Here is a 23,314-nt window from a genome sequence, read left to right as displayed (position 1 = left end):
GCTGGAGGTGCAGCCATAGGGGCTCCCCACTGCCCGCTCCACATTGTGACCTGGCTGTTATTTTGTATTTTTTTACTGAAGTTTTTAAACGTGGCTGAGAGGCCTTTGGTTAGTCCCTGAACCTCAAAAGCCACCCTTTGTTGGACAGGGAACCTTTCTCCATCCAAACTTGACTTTAATCGTTTATTCTCCAGAGGCAGGCTCGGAACCCGGAAAGAGTCCTGAGTCCTGTTTCCTATCGCCGTGAGGAAAATTCAGCCCAAGATCTCAAATCTTGATGTTGAAGCTTAAAATTAACATCTGTCACCATACTGCAATGTTGTCAGCGTAAGCAACAGGAGCTGGTTGAGTCTGGGATTCCGTGAGTTTTGTAAGGGGGCAGAATCTCCACCCATCCCATAAAAAGCCAGTGGCAGAGGACTGGATGGGGTCAATTTGGAGGACTCCCACGTCACCAGCCTCCCATTAGCTGGCTTCTTCAGCTATGAGGGTAGGCATATCAAGCAGCTATAGTTTGTGTCCAGACCATCAAAGATTTGTAAATTGTAAATTTGTACAACCTCAGACCTCATTCAGTCCATAATATTCACAACCTCTTCAGCAGGTGAACATGCATCTCTGATTGCATAGATGCATGGCATGGCAGTCACAGTAGGGAACCTAACTCGGCCTAACGCTGTTCAATCTACTAGGGTCAGAGATGGAGGTTGGCGGTGGCCACAACCCGGCATTTACAGCGGGATGTGGTCCGTCTACACGTTTTTGGACCCGAGGTGCTTAAAGACATGTCTTAAAGCCAAACAACTTGCAGAGTAGGAAATTTATGTTACCTGCTGTCTGAGAAGCTGTTTCATTTCTGTAAGCAGTGAATTGAGTTGTGTCATCTGGGTAACCAAAAGTCTTCCCGTATCACCTGCAATGTAAAGAGAGTTGGTTATCTCGGGTTCCTATTTGGGGTAGATGTGGTGGAGATCACAAAGACAAGTTCTTATGATGGAGATCAGCCTTTGATACAAATCTGCAGCCACCTCCATCATAGCATCCAATTTCCTCCAAGCAGATCAAAGCATTCCCAGCATCATTTCTTTTCCCAATAAGCTGACCAATATCCACATGGTCATTTTTAGTTGAAACAAAGGGCTGAATTTTCATTTCGGGATCCCAACATGTAACTATTCCTGAGTCTTGACACCGCACAGCTTCAGCATCTGACACAAAACGCAATCTCGAAGAATATGGCCAGAGGGCACGCTCACCATGCAATTAAGATCAGCGGGCATGTTTCTGACCCCAGGGGGCTAATGGGGAGCCCTCCAGCACCGACAGAGTAGCTGTTAAAGGTGGGTACTGCTGATGTAGGCAGAGGGAGAGAGGAGGCACTTCAAGATGGAGGTGCCTTCGGAACCAACTTCATCATTTTTCAGAGCAAAATGTGGCCGCGGCTGTGTGACCAACATTGTGGTGGGGGATGCCTTCCAGAGGGCAGCCTGTAGGAACTGTTGTGGCCATCTTGGTATGTTGACTGTGTGGGGGCAGGGGTGGTTAAGATGATGCTGTTCTGCCGTTGGGATGCTGCCTCCATACATGACCAGGATTTGGTCACCACCGGTGACAGGAAAATTTCAGTCACTGACTCAGAACACTGACCTTAATAGGCTATCTGCTCACTGGCACTTAATTTGGATTCCGCCAGAGCCACTCAGCTCCTGACCTCATTACAGCTTTGGTCCAAATATGGACAAAAGAGCTGAACTCAAGAGGTGAGGTGAGAGTGACTGCTCTTGACTCCAAGGCAGCATTTGACTGAGTGTGGCATCAAGGAGACCTAGAAAACCTCAGTCAATGGAAATCAGGGAAAAAACTCTCCACTTTGAGTTATATGTAGTTCTGCAGTCCTGCCACATCCTGTCATAAATGGTGGTGGACAATTAAACAACTCACTGGAGGAGGAGGCTCCACAAATATCTCCATCCTCAATGAAGGGGGAGCCCAGCACATCAGTGCAAAATATAAGGCTGAAGCATTTGCTACAATCTTCAGCCAGAAGTGCAGAGTGGATGATCCATCTCGGCCTCCTCGAGAAGTCCCCAGCATCACAGAAGCCAGTCTTCAGCCAATTCAATTCACTCCACACGATATCAAGAAACGACTGAAGGCACTTGATACTGCAAAGGCTATGGGCCCTGACAATATTCCGGCAATAGTACTGAAGACTTGTGCTCCAAAACTCACTGAATCCCTAGCCTAGCTGTTCCAGTACAGATACAACACTGGCATCTACCCGGCTATGTGGAAAATTGCCCAGGTAAATCCAGGAGAAATCCAACCAGACCAATTGCCGCCCCTTCAGTCCACTCTCGATTATCAGTAAAGTGATGGAAAGGGTCATCAACAGTGCTATCAAGCAAACCTGCTTAACAATAACCTGCTCACTGAAGCCCAGTTTGGGTTCCACCAGGGCCACTCAGCTCCTGACCTCATTACAGTCTTGGTTCAAACTTGGAAAAAAGAGCTGAACTCCCAAGATGAGGTGAGAGTGACTGCCCTTGACATCAAGACCGCATTTGACCGAGTGTGGCATCAAGGAGCCCTGCCAAAACTGGAGTCAATGGGAACCAGGGAGAAAACTCTCTGCTGGTTGGATTCATACTTAGCAAGGAAGATGGTTGTGGTTGTTGGAGGTCAGGCATCTCAACTCCAGGACATCACTGCAGGAGTTCCTCAGGATAGTGTCCTCGGCCCAACCGTATTCATCAATGACTTTCCTTCCATTATAAGTTCAGAAGTGGGGATGTTCACTGATTATTGCACAATGTTCAGCACCATTCATGACCCCTCACACACCTGAAGCAGTCCATGTCTAAATACAGCAAGACCTGGATAATATCCAGGCTTGGGCCGACAAGTGGCAAGGAACAATCACACCTCACAAGTGTCAGGCAATGACCATCTCCAACAATAGAGAATCTAACCATCACCCCTTGACGTTCAATGGCATTACCATCACTGAATCCCCCACTATCAACATTGTGTTACTATTGACCATAAACTGAACTGGACTAGCCATATAAATACTGAGGCTACAAGAGCACATCAGAAACTAGGAATCCTGTGATAAGTAACCCACCTCCTGACTCCCCAAAGCCTGTCCACTATTTACAAGGCATGAGTGTGATGGAATACCCTCCACTTGCCTGGATGAGTGCAGCTCCCACAACAGTCAAGAAGCTTGACACCATCCTAGAGAAAGCAGCCCACTTGCTTGGCACCACATACACAAACGTTCACTCCCTTCACCACCGACACACAGCAGCAGCAGTGTGTACCATCTACAAGACGCACTGCAAGGATTCACTAAGGTTCCTTCAACACCTTCCAAGCCCACTACCACTACCATCTGGAAGGATAAGGGAACACCATCACTTGGAAGTTTCCCTCCAAGTCACTCACCATCCTGACTTGAGGTAGGATCTTATCTATGGAAGGCAGGCTGGACACAGGTGGGGGCGGAGCCGATCTCCGCTTGTGATCGGCGGTGCGCCGCCATTTTATGTGGGTGGGCCAATTAAGGCCCACTAAGCGTAATGTGCAGCCGGTAGCACCCAGCGCTACCTGTGCCGGCGGGGGGAGGAGGGAGAGTCAGGGCCTGCGCTCTTTCGTGCATACACATGAAACATCACAGCAACCTTCCTGAGGCACGGAGCTGCCTCAGGGAGATTAAGCAGATCATGAAAGTTTTTTAAAAATAAAGTAAAAAATTATTTAAACATGTCCCCTCATGTGACAGTGTCACATAAGCTGGGACATGTTTGTAAAGTTGACAAAATTTATTTATTAATTTTACAAAATCTTCAGGAAGCCTCATCCCGCCCGTGGATGAGGTTTCCTGGAAAACACAAAGGCCGCTTGGGCTCTTCAAGTGCTGTTAATAAGGTAAATTGCTTTCATAATGGCCTTAAAGGGCCATTCACAGTTCGGCAGGTGCGCAGCCGCCTCTAGCACGCGCCCGACGTCATCTCGCGTCATTTTACGCATCGGCTTGTCGGGCCCACCCCCACACGCCGACAGCAATATTCTGCCCTTAGAAATATATCGCTGTTCCTTCACTGTCGCTGGGTCAAAATCCTGAAATTCACTTCCTAACAGCAATGTGGGTGTACCTACAACACATGGACTGCAGCGATTCAAGAAGGCAGCTCACCGTCACCTTCTCAAGGGCAACTAGGGATGGGCAATAAATGCTGGCCCAGCCAGCAAAGCCCACATCCCGTGAATGAATAAAAAAAATTATGTTAGAACTGTATAAAACCCTAGTTAGACCGTAGCTCGAGCACTGAGTATAATTCTAGTCACTGCTTTACAGAAAGGGTGTGATGGGACTATGAAGGAATCCGTGAAAAGAAATATGGCCATACTGAAGAGTTATATTGGTAAAAGAACTAAATTCCTATAAATAAGAATTTAAAGAATTTAAAAATCGTCATCTTTTTTAAAGGATAATGCCTAACTACACATCCAAATATGCACAGACTTGTGTCTATTACAACAATAAGAGAATCCCTGATAAGAAAGACACACTCCCAATAACTGCACATCAGCACATTTTTCTGCACATTGTCAGGAAAGAGAATACAATGAGGGATTTGATAAAATGAGTTCATACTGATAATCCTAAACCACTGTCAACTGAAATTTTACAAACTAGAACCATGTTGCAATGTTAAGATGCAGACTCCTGACTAATGGAAACTAACCACCACTGTCTTTGCATGCTTGAGGTATCATCTGAGAGATACTCCTGATCTGTGAGAGTCCCAAAAAGGCGCTAGGATTATAATCCACCAAAACTATGGAGGGTTCTGAGGAGATTTATGAAGTTGGTTCCAGAACTAGAGAAGGTTAGCTATGCAGGATGACTGAATGGGCTGGGGTTGTTTTATTTGGAATAGAGGAGGCTGAAGAGGGATTTCATTGTGTGTATAAAATTATAAGAGACCTAGATAGAATGGATAGGGAGGACTTATTTCTGTCAGTGGAGGTCTAGAACCATGGGTCGTGGATTTAAAATTAGTGGGGTAAGGATTAGAGGGGAGTTGAGTAATTTTTCATCCAGAGGTTGGTGGGGTCTGGGACTCGCTGCTTGAAAGGGTGATAGAGACAGAAACCCTCATCACATTAAAAAAGCACTCGGATGTGCATTTGAGGGGCTGTAATCTACAGGGTTACAGACCAAGAGCTGGAAGATGGCATTAGAGTGTTTAGCTCTTTCTCAGCCACCAGACACACTATGGGCTACATTTCAATGTTTCCCTGGGTGACATGTTCTTCCTTCTGCCTGTGAATGTCATGCTGTTTGCTAACTTACCCGCAATTCCAGCAGAGTCACTTTGTTGCAACATGCAATGCTGCAGTGCTGCCACTTTAGAGACAGGCCCTCCAAGAACAAGTTTCATCTCCTGAACAGCATCCTACAAAGAACAAAAAAAGTGTATTTTTAATAAAATCTAGAATTCTATCTTTTCAAGTGATGGCTGCATCTCCTCAATATGTTTATGGTGTGATACAAGGCAATAGGAATTGTAAAGGGAAAGGTTTGGAGGGCTACAAACAAAGATCAAGGGGCTGCAGTTGGACTAATTGCAGTGGGCTGAATGGCCTCCTTCTGTGCCGTATGACACTATGAATTAAGTTGGCCTAGTGATCAGTGCAGTGGATAAAAGAAGCGCTTTGTTGGTCCAAGAGTTATGACAACCACAACAACTTTCATCTCTGTACCATTTCGCGCTTGCAGAGTGAGAACTCAAAGTATCTTTATATTGAAGACAAAACAGTGAATGCCAAGTCAGAGGGGGTAGAAATGAAGAGAGGGTATGATGGAGGTGGAATTGGTGGGGAGATGCGTAACAAAGACACTTTGGACAAAAATAGTTTTCAGTAGGTGCGTGATAGTAAGGAGGGAGGTGATGAAGTACAGGTAACTCTGCAGGGAGTTTCCAGAGAGCAGAACCAAAGTCATTGAATGAACAGTGATGGGCAGAAGGCAACCAATAGAGGCAAACATTAACATTTCATCAGCAATATTACTGCAAGATCTGGGCCATTGTGTTTCAACTTGCGGAGAGGAGAATGTAATAGGTCCAGTTCTGTACTTGATTCCAATGTGATATGCACAATTAAAATAAAATTCACTATTTTCTAGTTGTTGTGAAACATTAGGGTATTTTGTATCAGTGTATTTATAAAAGATGCATCATCCTATTTTACAAAATTGTCACTACATGAAGGTAGCCATGTAGCTGAGAGAAAGAGGGAACTGACAAAAGTGGAGCAAAATCACAGAATCACAGAATGATTACAGCACATAAAAAGGCCAATTGGCCCATCGTATCATTGCTGGTTCACTGAAGGAGCAACTCAGCTAGTGCCATTCCTCTGCCTCTCCCTGTAACCCTGCAATTCTTCTTTTTCAGATAATAATCCAATTCCCTCCAGAATGCCTTGATTGAACCTGCCTTCAGCACGCTCTCAGGCAGTGTATTCCAGATCCCCTATCCTCTCACTGCATGAAGAAGTTTTTTCTCATGTCGCCATTGTTTCTTTTGCCAATTACCTTAAATCAGTGTCCTCCGGCTTTTGATCCTTCCACCAATGCGGATGGTTTTCCTTGTCCTCTCTGTTCAGACCCCTCATTATTTTGAATACCTCTATCAAATATCCTGTCAACTTTATCTTCCCCAAGGAGAACAGCCCCATCTTCTCCAATCTTTCTATGTAACTGAAGTTCCTCATCCCTAGAAGCATTCTCATGAATCTTTCCTGCACTCTTCCTAATGTTTTCATCTCCTTCCTAAAGTGTGGTGCCCAGAAATGAATGCAGTACTCCAGTTGAGGCCGAACCAGTGTCTTATATAGGTTTAACATAACTACCTTGTTTTTGTACCTCTGCTCCTATTTATAAAGCCCAGGATGCCGAATGGTTTATTAACCGCTCTCTCAATCTTGTTGCCAAGATTAATGATTTATACACCCAGGTCCCTATGCTCCTGCACCCCATTAAAGTTGTACCCTTTATTTTACTTAGTCTCTCCGCATTCTTTCTATGAAAATGAGTCATTGACACTTCTCTGCATTAAATTTCGCCTGCCATTTGCCTGCCCATACCATCAACTTGTCTATGTCCTTTTGAAGTTCTACACTATCCTCCTCATAGTTCACAATCTTTCCATGGTTTGTATCATCTGCAAATTTTGAAACTGTGCTCTGTACAACAAGATCAAGTGATTAATAGATAACAGAAAGAGAAGGGTCCTAACACTGCCTCCTGGGGAACCCCAGTATAAACTTTCCTCCAGTCCGAAAAACATCCATCAACCATTGCTTTGTTTCCTGTCACTCAGCAAATTCTGTGTCCCTCTTATACCATGAGCTCTAACTTTGCTCACAAGTCTCTTGTGCAGAACGTTATCAAATATCTTTAATGTCAAACAAAAACAGAATTACCTGGAAAAACTCAGCAGGTCCGGCAGCATCGGCGGAGAAGAAAAGAGTTGACGTTTCGAGTCCTCATGACCCTTCGACAGAACTTGAGTTCGAGTCCAGGAAAGAGCTGAAATATAAGCTGGTTTAAGGTGTGTGTGTGGGGGGCGGAGAGATAGAGAGACAGAGAGGTGGAGGGGGGGTGGGAGGTGTGGTTGTAGGGACAAACAAGCAGTGATAGAAGCAGATCATCAAAAGATGTCAACGACAATAGTACAATAGAACACATAGGTGTTAAAGTTAAAGTTGGTGATATTATCTAAACGAATGTGCTAATTAAGAATGGATGGTAGGGCACTCAAGGTATAGCTCTAGTGGGGTTTTTTTTATAATGGAAATAGGTGGGAAAAGGAAAATCTTTATAATTTATTGGAAAAAAAAAGGAAGGGGGAAACAGAAAGGGGGTGGGGATGGGGGAGGGAGCTCACAACCTAAAGTTGTTGAATTCAATATTCAGTCCGGAAGGCTGTAAAGTCCCTAGTCGGAAGATGAGGCGTTGTTCCTCCAGTTTGCGTTGGGCTTCACTGGAACAATGCAGCAAGCCAAGGACAGACATGTGGGCAAGAGAGCAGGGTGGAGTGTTAAAATGGCAAGCGACAGGGAGGTTTGGGTCATTCTTGCGGACAGACCGCAGGTGTTCTGCAAAGCGGTCGCCCAGTTTACGTTTGGTCTCTCCAATGTAGAGGAGACCACATTGGGAGCAACGAATGCAGTAGACTAAGTTGGGGGAAATGCAAGTGAAATGCTGCTTCACTTGAAAGGAGTGTTTGGGTCCTTGGACGGTGAGGAGAGAGGAAGTGAAGGGGCAGGTGTTGCATCTTTTGCGTGGTCATGGGGTTGTGCCATAGGAGGGGGTTGAGGAGTAGGGGCTGATGGAGGAGTGGACCAGGGTATCCCGGAGGGAGCGATCCCTACGGAATGCCGACAGAGGGGGGTGAAGGGAAGATGTGTTTGGTGGTGGCATCATGCTGGAGTTGGCGGAAATGGTGGAGGATGATCCTTTGAATGCGGAGGCTGGTGGGGTGATAAGTGAGGACAAGGGGGACCCTATCGTGTTTCTGGGAGGGAGGAGAAGGCGTGAGGGCGGATGCGCGGGAGATGGGCCGGACACGGTTGAGGGCCCTGTCAACGACCGTGGGTGGAAAACCTCGGTTAAGGAAGAAGGAGGACATGTCAGAGGAACTGTTTTTGAATGTAGCATCATCGGAACAGATGCGACGGAGGCGAAGGAACTGAGAGAATGGGATGGAGTCCTTACAGGAAGCGGGGTGTGAGGAGCTGTAGTCGAGATAGCTGTGGGAGTCGGTGGGTTTGTAATGGATATTGGTGGACAGTCTATCACCAGAGATTGAGACAGAGAGGTCAAGGAAGGGAAGGGAAGTGTCAGAGATGGACCACGTGAAAATGATGGAGGGGTGGAGATTGGAAGCAAAATTAATAAATTTTTCCAAGTCCTGACGAGAGCATGAAGCGGCACCGAAGTAATCATCAATGTACTGGAGAAAGAGTTGTGGAAGGGGGCCGGAGTAGGACTGCAACAAGGAATGTTCCACATACCCCATAAAGAGACAGGCATAGCTGGGGCCCATGCGGGTACCCATAGCCACACCTTTTATTTGGAGGAAGTGAGAGGAGTTGAAGGAGAAATTGTTCAGTGTGAGAACAAGTTCAGCCAGACGGAGGAGAGTAGTGGTGGATGGGGATTGTTCAGGCCTCTGTTCGAGGAAGAAGCTAAGGGCCCTCAGACCATCCTGGTGGGGGATGGAGGTGTAGAGGGATTGGACGTCCATGGTGAAGAGGAAGCGGTAGGGGCCAGGGAACTGGAAATTGTTGATGTGACGTAATGTGTCAGAGGAATCACGGATGTAGGTGGGAAGGGACTGGACAAGGGGAGAGAGAAGGGAGTCAAGATAACGAGAAATGAGTTCTGTGGGGCAGGAGCAAGCTACCTCTCCCTGGACCATGACCCCACCACTGAACATCAAGCCACTGTTTCCAGGACTGTCACTGACCTCATCTCCTCTGGGGATCTCCCTCCCACAGCTTCCAACCTGATAGTCGCCCAACCTCGGACGGCCCGCTTCTATCTCCTACCCAAAATCCACAAACAGAACTGCCCCGGTAGACCGATCGTCTCAGCTTGCTCCTGCCCCACAGAACTCATTTCTCGTTATCTTGACTCCCTTCTCTCTCCCCTTGTCCAGTCCCTTCCCACCTACATCCGTGATTCCTCTGACACATTACGTCACATCAACAATTTCCAGTTCCCTGGCCCCTACCGCTTCCTCTTCACCATGGACGTCCAATCCCTCTACACCTCCATCCCCCACCAGGATGGTCTGAGGGCCCTTAGCTTCTTCCTCGAACAGAGGCCCGAACAATCCCCATCCACCACTACTCTCCTCCGTCTGGCTGAACTTGTTCTCACACTGAACAATTTCTCCTTCAACTCCTCTCACTTCCTCCAAATAAAAGGTGTGGCTATGGGTACCCGCATGGGCCCCAGCTATGCCTGTCTCTTTATGGGGTAGGTGGAACATTCCTTGTTGCAGTCCTACTCCGGCCCCCTTCCACAACTCTTTCTCCGGTACATTGATGATTACTTCGGTGCCGCTTCATGCTCTCGTCAGGACTTGGAAAAATTTATTAATTTTGCTTCCAATCTCCACCCCTCCATCATTTTCACGTGGTCCATCTCTGACACTTCCCTTCCCTTCCTTGACCTCTCTGTCTCAATCTCTGGTGATAGACTGTCCACCAATATCCATTACAAACCCACCGACTCCCACAGCTATCTCGACTACAGCTCCTCACACCCCGCTTCCTGTAAGGACTCCATCCCATTCTCTCAGTTCCTTCGCCTCCGTCGCATCTGTTCCGATGATGCTACATTCAAAAACAGTTCCTCTGACATGTCCTCCTTCTTCCTTAACCGAGGTTTTCCACCCACGGTCGTTGACAGGGCCCTCAACCGTGTCCGGCCCATCTCCCGCGCATCCGCCCTCACGCCTTCTCCTCCCTCCCAGAAACACGATAGGGTCCCCCTTGTCCTCACTTATCACCCCACCAGCCTCCGCATTCAAAGGATCATCCTCCACCATTTCCGCCAACTCCAGCATGATGCCACCACCAAACACATCTTCCCTTCACCCCCCTCTGTCGGCATTCCGTAGGGATCGCTCCCTCCGGGACACCCTGGTCCACTCCTCCATCACCCTCTACTCCTCAACCCCCTCCTATGGCACAACCCCATGACCACGCAAAAGATGCAACACCTGCCCCTTCACTTCCTCTCTCCTCACCGTCCAAGGACCCAAACACTCCTTTCAAGTGAAGCAGCATTTCACTTGCATTTCCCCCAACTTAGTCTACTGCATTCGTTGCTCCCAATGTGGTCTCCTCTACATTGGAGAGACCAAACGTAAACTGGGCGACCGCTTTGCAGAACACCTGCGGTCTGTCCGCAAGAATGACCCAAACCTCCCTGTCGCTTGCCATTTTAACACTCCACCCTGCTCTCTTGCCCACATGTCTGTCCTTGGCTTGCTGCATTGTTCCAGTGAAGCCCAACGCAAACTGGAGGAACAACACCTCATCTTCCGACTAGGGACTTTACAGCCTTCCGGACTGAATATTGAATTCAACAACTTTAGGTTGTGAGCTCCCTCCCCCATCCCCACCCCCTTTCTGTTTCCCCCTTCCTTTTTTTTTCCAATAAATTATAAAGATTTTCCTTTTCCCACCTATTTCCATTATAAAAAAAAAACCCACTAGAGCTATACCTTGAGTGCCCTACCATCCATTCTTAATTAGCACATTCGTTTAGATAATATCACCAACTTTAACTTTAACACCTATGTGTTCTATTGTACTATTGTCGTTGACATCTTTTGATGATCTGCTTCTATCACTGCTTGTTTGTCCCTACAACCACACCCCCCACCCCCCCTCCATCTCTCTGTCTCTCTATCTCTCCGCCCCCCACACACACACCTTAAACCAGCTTATATTTCAGCTCTTTCCTGGACTCGAACTCAAGTTCTGTCGAAGGGTCATGAGGACTCGAAACGTCAACTCTTTTCTTCTCCGTCGATGCTGCCGGACCTGCTGAGTTTTTCCAGGTAATTCTGTTTTTGTTTCGGATTTCCAGCATCCGCAGTTTTTTTGTTTTTATTTTTGTTTTTATCTTTAATGTCAATGTCCTTTAGTGAAGGAAATCTGCCACCCTTACCTGGTCTGGCCTACATGTGACTCCAGTGAAGTGGGTGACTCTTAACTACCCTCTGAAATGGCTGAGCAAGCCACTCAGTTAAAGGGGAATTAAGGATGGGCAACAAATGCTGGCCTTGACAGTGATGCCCACATCTCATGAAGAATAAAAAAAACCTTGTACACCACACTACCCTCATCAACCCTATCTGCATCCTCATCAAAAAAACTCAAGCAAGTTAGTTAAACGCAACTTTCCCTTAACAAATTTGTGCTGGCTTTCTTTCATTAACCTGCATTTACCCATATGCCTATTACTTTTTCCAAATTTACCATTTCCAGAAGCTTCCCCACCAAGGTTAAACTGACTGGCCGGTAATTGCTGAGCATACCTTAATACCATTTATTGAACAAGGATGAGACATTTGCAATTCTCCATCCTCTGGCACCACCTTTAAGTCTAAGGAAAACTGAAAATTACGGCCAGTCCCTCCACAGTTTCCACTCTCATTTCCCTCAGTATCCTTGGGTGCATCTCATCCCGTCCTGATACTTTATTAACTTTAAGTACAGACATCCTATCCAATACTTCCTCCTTATCAATTTTAAACCCATCAAGTGTCTTGGTAAAGACAGATGCAAAGTATTCATTTAATACCTCAGCCCTGCTCCCTGCTGTATGTGTAAATCTCTTTTTGGTCCTAATTGACCCCATTCTTCCTTTTACCAATCTTTTACTATTTATATGCCTATAGAAGACTTTTAGATCCTCTTTTATGTTAACTCCTGATCTCTTCTCATACTCTCTCTTTGCTTCTCTTATTTACATTTTCAACTCCCCTCTGAACCTTCAGTTTGGTCTACTGTATTCGCTGCTCCCAATGCGATCTCCTCTACATTGGGGAGACCAAAACAGTCAGGATGACCGTTTTGCAGAATACCTTCGGTCTGTCCGCAAGCATGACCCAGAACTTCCTGTCGCTTACCATTTCAACACACCATCCTGCTATCCTGCCCACACATCCATCCTTGGCCTACTGCAAAGTTCCAGTGAAACCCAATGCAAACTGAAGGAACAGCACCTCACCTTCCCGATTAAACACTTTACAGCCTTCCAGACTTAACGTTGAGATAAAACAACTTCAGACCATGAGCTTTCACCTCTATCCTGACCCCTTTTTTATCCCTTTTTTCAAAATTCATTTTTATTTTTTTATCCACTTATCTTTATTTTTATTCATTTTCATTCATTTATTCCCTTTTTATCCCCCCCACTTTTATCCCATTTTCGATCCTTTTTCTGCCCCATCACCACCCCCTCCCTCCATCCCACCCCCTCAAGGGCCATCTGTCACTTGTTTATGTTGTTCTTTTGAGAGTACTTACCCTTGTCCTGCTATCTTACCTTACCTTACCATTCTGCTTTCCTACCTTAATGCCACTATTAGCACCGTTTTAAACCCTTACCATTGCCATTATCACTCTCTTTGTCTTTTAGTTCATGACATCTTTGTCAATCTCTACTTTACCCCCAACTATCGCTGGCCTTCTATCCAGCTTCACCTGCTCCACCCTCCTTAAACAGTATAAATTTCATCACATTTCTACTTCTTTGTAGCTCTGAGGAAGGGTCATATGGACTCAAAACATTAACTCTGTTTCTCTCTCCACAGATGCTGTCAGACCTGCTGAGTTTTTCCAGCATTTTCTGGTCTTCTATATCCAGCCTGGTTCTAAGTTGTATTATCTACTTGACATCTGTCATAAGCGCACTTTTTCTTCTTCATCTTCATCTCTATTGCTTCTTGTTATAGCGAGACCTGGATTTGTTTGTTCTACCTTTCCCCTTCGTTGGAGTAAACCTTGACTGTGTCCAAATTATCCCTTCTTTACAAATAGCCCATTATCACATTTCTTTTGATTTAACTTTTCTCAATGGATGTCCACTGAATGTTGCTCCCTTTCAAAGGACTAGATCTAAAACAGATAGGAAGGAGCCTGAGGTCTGGGCATATTAGAGTATGAGTTGTTTACATTGATGTCATTCTTCCTAGTAAGTGCTACAGGAAAGTGAAGCAATGACATCCCCTGGTGGTAACTAATAACAGTGCAAAGTTATGTTGGAGATTCTCAATAAAATGACGATTAATATAGCTCATAAAGCTTAGCAAAAGGCCAGTTTGTGAGAAAATAATTCAAATGTGTTACTTAAGAGAAATGGTATTTTCTTTCAAGCTTGCCCTTCTGAAGTGCACGTTAGTGCTATTTTGGATCTTCATGCACGTTACAGATCCTGTCAGGATGCACCCAGAGAACAATCAGAATTAAGGGTTAGTCGCTGTAACCATTCCCATCCATATCGCTTTCCAGCCTCTCGCTTGTTCCTTGGTACATAAATGCACCCTGGGGAGGAGGAATTCAGCTTGGCACTGGTTTCCAGCACAAAATGGGCATCACCGACAGTAATCTGATTAACATCTGAAGAGATTGGCCTGGTTGAAATTGGGCCTTAGGCCTCATCTGTATGAAACCAGTGAGGTACAGGCGTCAATTGGGTTTCCCAATGCAGCATGCCAGCCACAGCCGTAGGATTAATAGCATTTCTGAGCTGGGCTGGTCGACCCTGTGGGATAAGCGGGGAGAGATGAAACAAAGACGGCCCAGCACAACAGTTCACTGCAATAATTGGCAGGAAGGAAGAAAAGAAAAGACTTGCATTTATATAGTGCCTTCCATAACCTTAGGAGATCCTAGGCTCTCACAATGGAGAGATTTGGGATCCAGAACTTTCTTTGGGGTGGATTTTATGGAAGGACGTATTACCCCCTCCCCCCAGCTAAATGTCAATCAGCACTTGGCGACGTGAAGTCTGCTGCTCTGCTGGGGCATAAACTGCTGGGGGCAGCATTAATTGAGTCAAAGTGGGACTTCTGTTCCCTCAGGGACAGGATGTCCCGACCTAGAGAGCTGCCAGCCAATTCAATTGACCCTGAAGCTCTGTCATCTCAGCAGCACCAGAAGTGAGTGGTGGCCACTCCTGGGGCTACAAACAGTTCTGAGGAAGAACTGAAGATGGATACCAGACTTCAGGTAAGTCCGTGGATTTTGGGTGGACACAGTGAGGGGTGGGGGTGTGGGGAGTTGGGTTAGAGGGGCCGGGGGTGGTGGGGGGTGCCCCCAACAGTCACAGGGGACCCCTAAAGGAGGTACCCCCCTTCCCGCCCACCAGCAGCCCATGCAGTGAAAGCTGACGAGCTGTTTGTCATGCCTGCCTTTCTCTGCAGACTAAAAAATTGCAGCAAAGATGTAATGAAGCCCTTAAGTGGCAGTTAATTGTCCACTAAAGGGCCTCAATAGGCCTATGGGCGAGCTGCCTGCCTTACCCATGGGGGAACACGTTGGGAGTGGGTGGGAAGGTGGTGGGCTGGCCACATCCTTTATTTTACGTGTTCCCCCATCTTCAGAAGCTGTAAAATTTACCCCTTTGTATTTACAACAATATATGGTGCCATTTGTGTTTACTGAAATTGCAATTCAATAAAATAAAGCAAATACATTTTGCTACCACTCCAGCAACACAAAACAGAAATGAAAATCCACTGAAAGTGTAACACCGCTCTGACACTGTCAATAACAGCTGAAATATGAACATTGTGCCTGATCTCAGGTGTCGGATGATGTTAATAAATCACTTAAGCTTTGCTAACATGCTTTAATCCATCTGAACAGCCTGCCTGTGCTACAGCCTTGTAGCATTTTGCACTGTCATTTCATGTGTTTCCAATCTCGATCTATCATCTGGAAATGGTAATCGGTGAATTACTATTCATGTCTCATATCATTATTTATGACCCATTAAAAATAAAGAACAACACTAGGAATCTGTTTCTAACTTCCAGGCATTCAGACCCTGTACACATGTTTCCAGTAGTAATTACTCCTGATTACTGCCCACGTAGAATGTCACCATGTTAAAATGAATAGCAGCTGAATTTACTGCCAACTGTAAATTAAGGCACCCAATCATATTACATACATAGTAAGCAGTCTAATTTAACAAGCAGGAAATGAGGCACTTAGCTTGTATAAGATAACAGGGTAATTCATCCAGTCTTACTGATCAGAAACTCCAAGGCCCCAATTGTGAAAAGCACACTTTATGGTGTCTGAGCCAATACAAATTAGTGGATGAGTGAGTGCAAAAAGAATCAGCTTTTCCAACCGAGAGTGGTCTCTGGAATCCACCTACAAAGAGCAGGAAGGCTAGAAGATAACACTATCAACACCTGAACCACCAGGAGTCCTTAGCAAGTAATCTGCAAATGATTTAATGACGTCAAAAAGCTACAAAAGACAAATCAAGATGTTTGATGAGCAGGCTAGAAAGAATGGCTTATCAGGAAATTGCAACAGTTAAGACCTTTAAGAGATTCTGACATAAAGCTTATCAATCCCTATTCTTTGGAAATGATTGAAGAGGTGGCTAATTGTGCAGTCATAACAATGCTGATATCAGGCATGATACAATTACTAATGATATTTTCACGAAAGTGCTCAATATTAATATATTTCCTCTTTTCTTTACAGATCAATCAGGGACCACTGGACTCCTGCATTGCACTATTACGGATATACACCAATACACAGAGATTCAGGCTCCTAGGATGCACCCTCCCCACATATGGAAACATTATCACTGGCGGATGCCAAACTGAAGAAGTCACTGCAGGGTCAAAGGTGCTGTAAGGCAGACGCACTAACAGAGATATAGCTGGGTATCACAAACAATAGCCCAATCCTCAAGAAATACTAAGACATCATCAGGATGTGCAGAATGTTGTTAGTAAATTATGTAACATGACTGATGAGCGACTTCTTCAATTTGACCATGTTAGTTCTTTATGAGCAAAAACACATTTGTTTTAGTAGCTTCCATTGAACTGTCATTATATCAGGAACTTTGGCTTCTTTAAGGCTTTCTTGGCTTCCTTCCTGGGAGCTGGTTTCTTCTCATCAACTATCTTCAGTTAGGCACAGAGGGACAGCTGTACCCATGCAATTGACAGTGGTTGTGTCCAGCAGGGGACTAATCTTCAAACAATTTCATGGTGAATGCTGACACGTTCTACAAGAGTGATATCAGACTAGTCACTGTGACTGAGACCATGCTATATTATTCCTCCTCAATCTCTCTGCAGCACTTTACATGGTCGCCCACATCATCCTCTTCCAACACGCAGTGGGACTTTCCTCATTTGTTTCCATTTCCATCAATCTGATCATTGCTGATGCATCTCTAACAATGGTTTTTCCTCTTGAGTCCACACCATAACCCCCAGAGTTGCCTATGGATCCATCCTTGGTCCCGTCTCTTCTTCATTTACAAGTTACCCCTTGGTGATATCATCCATAGACATGGGGTCAAATTTCACACTCTAATGACACTCAGCTCCACCATTCTGTCACTCATCTCGACTCCTCCATTGCATTCTGTCAGACATCTAACATTCAGGCTTGAATAAGAATTAGCTTGTTCTAGTTAAACATTATGAAAATCAAAGCCATTGAATTAGCTCCTGCCACAAACTCCATAGGCACCTCTGACTCCATCCCCTTCTCTGTCCACAATCTCACATGGAACAAGACTGTTTGTGACCTCAATATCTTGTTTAACTCTGAGCTGAGCTTCTGATCCCATCCCCGCCCCATCATAAAGTTTGATGATTTCCATGTCCTACCTCAGCCCTTCCACTGATGAAACCCTAATTCATGCCATTGTCACTTCCAGACCTGATTGCCCCAACGTTCTCCAGGCTAGCTTCTTACCCTCCACTATCCATACACTCCAACATGTCTAAAACCCTGCTACAGTATCTCTCCCAGACCAAGTCTGACTCATCCATCACTTCTGCCCTCACTGACCTACCTTGACTACCAGTTCACCAATGCTTCAAAACTACAGTTCTTATCCTGACTAGACAGCCTTTCGTTTTAGTTCCATTCATTGGGGATGAAAGATTGATCAGGGTATTGGGAGAACTCCTGCATACAAACTCCCCTACTCAACTATGAATACTGCTATGGGGTCCTTTACATCCAGCTAACGGGTCTTGATTTATCATCACATTTGAAAGGCAGCATCTCCGACAATGAAACCTCCCACGGCACTGGACTGGGTTATGTGCTGAAATCCTGGAGTGGGACAAGAACTGACCACTGCCTTACTCAGAGGTGAGAGCTCTAGTACTGAGTCAAGCCAGACACCTAAAGAGCGAACAAACAACTTCAGAAAAGCTGACAGGGCCTCCACAAAAGCAACAACTTACACTTACATACAATTTAAAGAAAGAAAGCACAACTGAAAAACAGCCAGGAATGAATAGCCAAGGCCACTGCTTCACACATAACAGTCAACTGTCCACTTTATGCTTGGACATCGGCTTTTTCTGATCTTACTTAAACAGTGTACATGAGGGTTGGGAGAGTGGCTGTTTCTCAGCTGCAAGTATGAAATTCCACATTGCCGGATAAGGTACTCAGCTTCTGTGCTGTTTAAAGGAACTGGATGGAACTGAGCTGAACTGAGCACCTCTTATGTTGTCCTCAGGCATTGTGTAGTGGTGCTTTGATCCCAGTCCTTCTGATCCCATCCGGCCCTCTGGCAAACGTGATCCAGGTCACGAAGCTTTGTCTCACTCACTCGGATAGGATGAGCACAGACCACTGCACTCCCACCCTCAGCACCTGCACTTGCTAACAGTGGATGCTTTAAGATCAGAGCCCGGGAATCACCATTGCCAGGCATCAGAGTGTTCCTGTAATCCTGGGATTATACCATTAATACAAAAATCTCAGGGGTGTCTGCTCCTTGTCGGGAAAAGATATTTCCAGGTTGCTAATTTAAGCTTCGCTGTGAAAACTGGAGCTCAAAACATATACGAAATGCCCGCCCTATGTGAGAATTATAATAAGATAAATTCACATACACACAAATGAATAAGGCTAATTTTTAATAATGTGTTGAAGGCTCTTTGCCAGCAGTCCATATGCATAAACTCAGCCCGTAATGTGTGCAAAAATCACAGGGTGCCTAACCTTTAACATCTTAATGAATTCCTGTTTCCATAGCAATCTTATCCCTTCATGTAAAAGCTATTAGTTGGTGGGTAAAATTGAGTGGTTCAGGTAATAATTCTATTCTCGCACAGTTGTGGAGTACCAGGGCACAGGAGAGTGGCCTTGGTTCCACGGGCAAAGCGCCTACTGCCTTTTATCAGGATGACAGATTGCTTGCTCACTCATCAACAACTCTGTCAGTGCCCTTGACAGTGGCACAGAGCCAGCCAGGCCAGCTGGCTGGTAGTAATAAGTGTTGTATGTGACTGGCTAAGGAATGATTGCAGAAGCATAGATATGTGTAAACAATATCTGGCTTATTGGATGAACATAACTATATACAGATATGCAAGAGGAAATGCTAAATGAGCTTTCTCCTTCTTGATGCTTAATTATGTGTCTCTCTTACATCATCATGTGGGTGGTATTGTTTTTCCAGCCCCACATATTAATCCTTTCAACCATGCTCACCCTAATACTACAATAAGGAGAGTGATGATAATGATTTTAAGTGTATTGGAGATGGGAGGCTAGTCCATATGAACACGACTGGATGAATTGCTTGCTGAGAGCTCAGGCAGCTAGAGGCACTGGTGGTCAATGTTGCTGCTGCTCTTCCTCCTCCTCCTCTTTTGCCACTGCTTCCCAGGTGTTAGTATTGACATAAAGTTAGGCAGGGTGCAGCTCATGGTCAGAACTCCAGAGATACAGGTGAGGGCTGTACTGCAAAGCTCCTCCTGACCTTTGATCGTGCACACTGACAGGTTTCTGGTGCCAATATGACTCTCCTTGTTGGCCATCTCTGCAACTGTGCCAAGGTCTTGGGTCCTGAGCCTTGTGTGAAGAGGAAAGCCTTTGTTGCCCTGTGGCCAGCCCAGTGGTTTGGTTGGGATAAAGATGGCATAGAGGGCTGGCGCAGGATAAATGGCAGCTGCCAAGAAAGTGACACAGGATTGCAAGCTGCACTGCTAGTGATGGCAAACAAAGTGAACATTAAGGGAGTGGAATCCTTTTTATTCAGAAAGATGCCAGGCTGCTGATGCAGGCACCTTGGAACCTGGGGAAGCCTGCCTGCAATGTGGATGAGTCTTAGTGCTCCGATTCTTGCTTTGTTCTGTCCATTTGAGAAAATGATGCAAGTGCTGGCCTGGAAAACCACTGTCACTTCCCAGATACAGTGCGGTACAGTAAATTGAGAATTGTCACTGCTGTCACCTGCTGCTGACTGGAAGGAATTTGTTGCATGAAAGTTAGGGGCCAAGGTGACATTGACAACCACAAGTAGTGCTCTCCATTCCCTGGCTGGACACTCCATTTATAACCACAGCAGGTGACAGCCCTCAGTGATGGCCTCCTCCTTAGTGAAATGTGATTGCTTTAAGCAGGTGCTTCCAACTGTGGGTCGCAAATGAGTTTGTGAGAGAGTGAGATACAGAGAAAGAGAGTGTGTGTATGTGTGTGTGTGTGTGTGTGTGTGTGTGTGTTTGAGAGAGATATTGCGTGAATATGAGTGTATGGCTGGCTCACTCCCAGTCTCAGGGTTCTAGTTCACCCTCAGCCCCAACGCATACTCACACCCATTCACGCAGTGGCTGTGGGTGAGGGTGAGTGTGTGTGAGCACCGGGAGACTGGGAGTGAGCCAGACACACACACAATCTCACCCTCTCACACTCATTTTTTTATTAATTACTCATTTTTTTTAAAAAATTATCAATTTATTGCTGTGACATTGCTTTGCTTTTTTGGTCAGCATGTTGTTTCACATCTTCATACCTCAACCTTTTTGTTTGAAATTCATGTTTAACATTGTGCCAAACCATATCTGTCTGAAATTTGCTCATTGGACCCTTGAATGGGAAAAACATTGAAATGTGGCCCCTCGTGCGAAAAGGTGAGACAAGCCCAATCTAAAATAACTTCCCTGAGGCCTAATTGTTGCTACAACCACAGCCTGTAAAAAGGTGGGCCTTCTTTTTTTTCATCAGTTTTAAACCCCTCCTGTCAACAAATAATCACCCTCCCCCCCCCCACTGAACAACTCTCAACCATCCCCCCCCACCCCCCCTCACTACGGTCAACCAGCCCTTCACCTTTTCTCTAATCCTGGCCAAGACCTCATGCACCCACTCACCGCCCCCTCCCCCGCCCCCCAAAAAAACTGTCATCCCAAATCAGTCAGCCATTCCATTCTCTCCCCCCACTCAACAACCATAAACAACCCCCAAGTTTTCACTCTGGGATCAATCACACAGTCTTAGTGATTAAATGAGATCACATCAGGAAGGAATTTTGGGAAGCACTGGCTTAAAGCATTGCTTCTCATTGTAATTGGAGATGTACTCCCCAAAAACCTGTTGTGGGTGTGGCCTCCTGCTTAGTGTCCTCTGCCTCTTTCTCCCAGCCTCTCCTCCTCCCTCATGTCTTCATGACTACTATCCCTCATCCTTCAGCCCTACCAGGTTACCCGACTAGAATAAAACTATTTTGATGGCAGGAAAAAAGCAATCCAACACCAGTAAAAGGTGGTTAGCAGTAGTCAATATGCAGTTGTTGAATGCAGAAAATAGGCAAAAACACATCCAGATTTAACCAGCAGTCTAAAAGGACAAACCAACAATTAACCGGTAAGGAGTGGTTGAGCCCTTTAATAAACTCTGCTACAGGGCCCCCTCTGCCTGTTAGCACCATGAATTGTGAGATGATTTTACCATGTAGTGAGTCAGGTGTTGGGGCAGACTTATTTCACAAAAGCGTCCCACAAAAAGTGCAGCACTCTTATTTAAATATTACAGTGATGGTTTTTAATACCTCTGGCAGTGCCCTGGATGCCTACTGAGGAGCCTAACCCAATATGGTGGGTGGTGCATTTTCAGAACAGAAGGAGAGTGCACCTGCCTCCTTTTGTATAGAATCGAGGCTGATATCTGTAATCAAATTTCTCAGTCATCCTGTCCAATGTAACAGATTCTAAAAGTGGTTATCTTTTAAACTATTATGGTTTTGCATGGGTATCATAAACATTAAGGACAATTGAAAGATATCCTGAAAATAATTTAACCATTGATGAGAATGTCTTTGATATTTGCTGTCACCGACCCATTGCCTTATGATAAAAAAAATCCATTTGAATGGAACACTTTACTGGGTCTAATAAATAGCATCACTTCCGTTCCCTCCCCCCATCTATGGAAATAGATTGTAATTACAAGGATGTGCCTTTTAAAGATACAATTTCTATTTTTTTCCTTTTCTGGCTGGATTTTTAAAAAAACACTGCGACACTCTCTACAGACAATGGAAAGTTGCTCAGGCAATACACACAATTTCCCATTCTACCAAATGGGATGAAAAACAAGACACTTAACCCCCAGGGGAGTGTGAAAGACCCCATCCCCTGTTAGTTTCACACCATCCTGAGACTTTTCAAATGTTTCTCAGATGAGACATCAAAATACAATTATCTGTCCTGAAACAAGAACTGCAGCAGACAACCAGCGAGGTGCTTTAAGGACTGCTTTCCAAGCAGGAAAGATAGAACAAAAGACAAATCTGTACTGAACACAGGCTGTTGGATGCTATGTGCCTCTCTGTCTCTTTCTCCCTTGGAAGTATTTTTCCCAGTTTTGCAAAGTAACCACCCTGAGAAGAGAAATCTCTTGCAAATCGAGACCTTTCAAGAAAGAAACGTGGAAATCTGCTCCATTCAACTACACCCAGAAAGACAACAGAACAAAACGGCCGCAACGTGAGGTCACTGCATCGAGACCAGCCAAGGAACAGCTAACTGTATACTCATCTGTTTTATTGTATCATGAACTGTAAAAATCCTATAAGCCTAACCTCTTACACTGCCATCCGTACTGGTATGTGTGTGGGCCCAGACGAAAGCGTGTGACTGATGAATAGTGGTTGCGATTTACCTAGTTACTTTTTTAGTTTGGGAAATAGTTTCAATAAACTTAGCTTGTGCTTTGTTTAACCTAAGGAAACCTATCTGACTAATTCTTTACAACCCAAAAGTGTAAATAGAGGGACTCATACAGAATTGGCAAAGCACATCCTCTCTAAGTTCACATAAAACCTTGTTAAGGTCAGAGCTGGAGTGGGAGAACAGGGGAGTCATCTCACTTCTCCTCATGTGGCTGTAACATGTAAAATTTATAACTGAAAAGATTTTTCTATACACACCTGTGCTCTTCTCTGGACAGTTCGAATTTCGACGGAATCTGCAGTCTGTGGCATGCTTGTGAACAAGGCTGGTAAGTTGTGAGCTGCACCTGCTTGTGTACAGTCTACATAGAGCTCAGCTGTACTAGGCCCGTGCTCCAGCCCCTTTATCTGCAGTATAACAGCATGGCGCTTCCCATCTGCTAGCTGGACATTGTGAAATGTGGTCACATGTGGCTTCCCATCATTTTTCAAATAACGAAGGCTGGCTGTGAACAGAAACAC

The 23,314-nt window shown here is 45.3% G+C and overlaps 1 protein-coding gene across 1 annotated transcript in view; it reads right to left on the bottom strand.

Annotated features, from left to right (window-relative positions):
- thbs4a (thrombospondin 4a) overlaps positions 1-23,314 on the bottom strand; it is a 118,024-nt gene that overhangs the window by 79,961 nt on the left and 14,749 nt on the right. Inside the window, exons 3-5 of the mRNA XM_041186018.1 lie at positions 23,051-23,298; positions 5,366-5,468; positions 831-913 (exon numbers count right to left, since the gene is read on the bottom strand). Coding sequence (XP_041041952.1) covers positions 831-913; positions 5,366-5,468; positions 23,051-23,298 — 434 coding nt within the window. The remainder of the gene's footprint in view (positions 1-830; positions 914-5,365; positions 5,469-23,050; positions 23,299-23,314) is intronic.

Source organism: Carcharodon carcharias, chromosome 4, assembly GCF_017639515.1.
Source record: "Carcharodon carcharias isolate sCarCar2 chromosome 4, sCarCar2.pri, whole genome shotgun sequence".
In the NCBI taxonomy this organism is placed as follows: Eukaryota; Metazoa; Chordata; class Chondrichthyes; order Lamniformes; family Lamnidae; genus Carcharodon; species Carcharodon carcharias.
The sequence above is the reverse complement of the archived record's forward strand: the minus strand, read 5'-3'. Positions and strand labels throughout refer to the sequence as shown.